Here is a 2593-nt window from a genome sequence, read left to right as displayed (position 1 = left end):
AGCAGGGGGAGACCATGGCCGCGTTACAGTGAGTCTTGTTTGGCACCAACATTATTTTAAAGGGCCTATTAGCAAACACGTTTTTGATATGATGACATGATATATTACAGACCCTTTAATGTATACCATCAATGTTATAGAATGAAATGGAAAAACATCAAATGAATACAAATGTTTTAACAAACTTTATTTTGATTAACTGATCAGAGTCACAAGTGCACAAGGGGTTTTGAGACTCTCTCCAGTCCCTGGATTTGTGCGTAGATATTGAATTTAAGTGCTTGGTCATAAGTCTTTCTTATCAGCCACTTTGAACTTACATGGCCTCATAATGGCTCCTCCTCCAAACCCAGTCCATCTCTCTCCAAGCCCCGTGTATCAGGAAGGAGCTGGTCGCCCAGAGAGGGAGCAGTGAGTTATGGGAAAAAAATGTCAAGTGTTTTAAAGTCTAAGAAAAATTCAGAGTGATTCTAGCAACATTTAAACACATCATCTACGCACAAATTAGGAGAGTTTCACAACCCCTTGTGTACTTGTAACTGTGTGTGTCAGATAATAGATTTGCAAAGGTTTGAATTTGTAGTTATTTTAATTAAAGCTGGTGTAATTTCAAGTTGTGTGTACTTAAACTGCTTCATATTCGTATGTTTTTGTAATGTTGCAAGTACACACTATGTATTTGCAGTAAAGGTACTTACAATACCAGCAGTTTTACGGTCCACATCTGTCTTTGGTTTGCTCTATAAAATAAAATAAAAAAAACAGTCACAGCTGATCTTGTCGGCAGGCCTTCTCTTTGACGTTCAATAATTTGTTGAAAAGTATTGAACAAACATTTCCTCTTCTATAAAATAAAGTCAGACGTATGTTTTGGTGTCATAAAAACATACAAACCTGTTTGTCCTTCGTTGTTCCTCCAACAGGATGAAGACCTCCAGGAGATGCGTCAGTCTGCCATCCAGATCGATCAGCAGTATGGACACCTGGTGGACCGGGTCCTGATCAAAGAAGACTCTGCCAGTGCCTGTGCAGAACTGCAGGGTATCCTGGAAAGGTTGGAGCGAGAGACGTTCTGGGTACCTCTCAGCTGGGTCCGGACTTAAACCCAACAACCTCCAATCTGTTTACCGGTCCTCTCCCACGAAGAGACGACCCCCCTCCTGCATACAAGCCCAACCAGACTCTAAAATGGACACAAAGTCAGAGAATACCTCAGTTTTCCAGCAGGTTCGCTGCTGAAAGTCTCAGTTCCTGATACCACAGATGGATAAAGGTTTATCTTTCTGAATCTCTTGAGGAGCAGCTGGAAATTAAACTTTCAATTTGAAATTGCAGATTTTGCTCATTGCTACAGTTATATCAACCTAATGATTTTAACATATTTTGTAGAAAACTCGTCAACCAAACTACATATTACAGCACCTCTACCTTCTTTTTCTCACTGTAGCTAAATGAGTCTGGATCTCAGTTGGCTTCATCATGACTCTTGTTGGAGTCTTTAGTAGCATGATTGAATTTTTTTGGACTCTACAGCTCATGCATCCTGTAGTATATCAGTATTTCACAAATGTCATGACACAGCAATGCATTTTTCTAAGTAATAAATACCAAACAAAGGTATAGGAAATGCATGACCTCACATGTAAATACTGTACATTTACTCTGCGTGCCAACGAATGATGTCGTAGCACTTCAATGCAACTTCCTGAGTCCCTGAGAAACCACATCCGTTTGTGATGGACGTGCGGTTTCTGGCTGAATGGGTTGTGTCTCTTTTGCATATAGGAATGGATTTTGTAAAGTTTTCTGGCACAAACAAAGAATTTTTACTCTGACAGACGTGACCTCTCACTTCCATCAACCTCTCTCTCAGCAGTTCAGAAGAACAATTGTAGCAGCTTTTCTTTAGCATGTCAGCATTCTGTTGAGTCTTTAAAGACACAAACTTAACACCACTGTTCTGTAAACACACCCAGAATGTTTGTAACCTAACATGTACACAGTGCCATAATAAAGCAAACTGAATTCAACATTTACTTTATGATTCACCTTTGGCTCAAGTACTCGAACGTTAGAATATATAGTACATAGCCCCTGCAGCGTTCATTAAAAAAAGGGAGTAACACTGCCAGGAACCTCTGGCTTTGGTCCCAAAGAGCACTCCACATATCACAGCTCCTTCCTGTCAGCGGTGTTTCCAGCCCATCAGAGATGTCAAAGAGACAAGTTAAAAGTGCCTCAGAGGAAAAAGAGTCATTTCTTCCTTCTGCCAGCTAACTAGGCGTTAAATACTAACAAAAATTATCACAACTGTTAAGAACTTTAAACTTAAAAAAGCCATACTAAAGAGTGTCGATATTTCTGGTGAAAGAAAAAGTCATACTAAAGCATGTTGATTTTTTTGGGATGTAAAAAAAGTCATACTAAAGCATGTCGATTTTTTCAAACAAAAAAAGTCATACTAAAAAATGTTGATTTTTTTGGTATAAAAAGTCATACTATAGCATGTCGATTTTTTCAAACAAAAAAAGTCATACTAAAGCATGTTGATTTTTTGGGGCTGTAAAAAAAGCCATACTAAAGCATGTCGATT

At 38.8% G+C, this 2593-nt stretch overlaps 1 protein-coding gene and 1 long non-coding RNA gene across 7 annotated transcripts in view; one reads left to right on the top strand and one right to left on the bottom strand.

Annotated features, from left to right (window-relative positions):
* Positions 1-2036, top strand: part of mpp3a (membrane protein, palmitoylated 3a (MAGUK p55 subfamily member 3)) — a 39885-nt gene extending 37849 nt beyond the window's left edge. For all 3 annotated transcript variants that reach the window (XM_024272145.2, XM_024272143.2, XM_024272142.2), the window contains one exon: positions 924-2036. In XM_024272145.2, coding sequence (XP_024127913.1) covers positions 924-1103 — 180 coding nt within the window. In that variant the 3' untranslated portion in view covers positions 1104-2036. The remainder of the gene's footprint in view (positions 1-923) is intronic.
* LOC112146357 overlaps positions 1-2593 on the bottom strand; it is a 23678-nt gene that overhangs the window by 1698 nt on the left and 19387 nt on the right. For 3 of the 4 annotated variants that reach the window (XR_002919253.1, XR_004948309.1, XR_004948308.1), the window contains exons 3-5: positions 1081-1183; positions 895-998; positions 699-740 (exon numbers count right to left, since the gene is read on the bottom strand). This is a non-coding gene — a long non-coding RNA (uncharacterized LOC112146357). Of the gene's footprint in view, positions 66-698; positions 741-894; positions 999-1080; positions 1184-2593 lie in introns of all 4 variants that reach the window. The other variant, XR_004948310.1, reaches the window with a different exon arrangement.

This window comes from Oryzias melastigma, linkage group LG8 (assembly GCF_002922805.2).
Source record: "Oryzias melastigma strain HK-1 linkage group LG8, ASM292280v2, whole genome shotgun sequence".
Classification (NCBI taxonomy): Eukaryota; Metazoa; Chordata; class Actinopteri; order Beloniformes; family Adrianichthyidae; genus Oryzias; species Oryzias melastigma.
The sequence above is the reverse complement of the archived record's forward strand: the minus strand, read 5'-3'. Positions and strand labels throughout refer to the sequence as shown.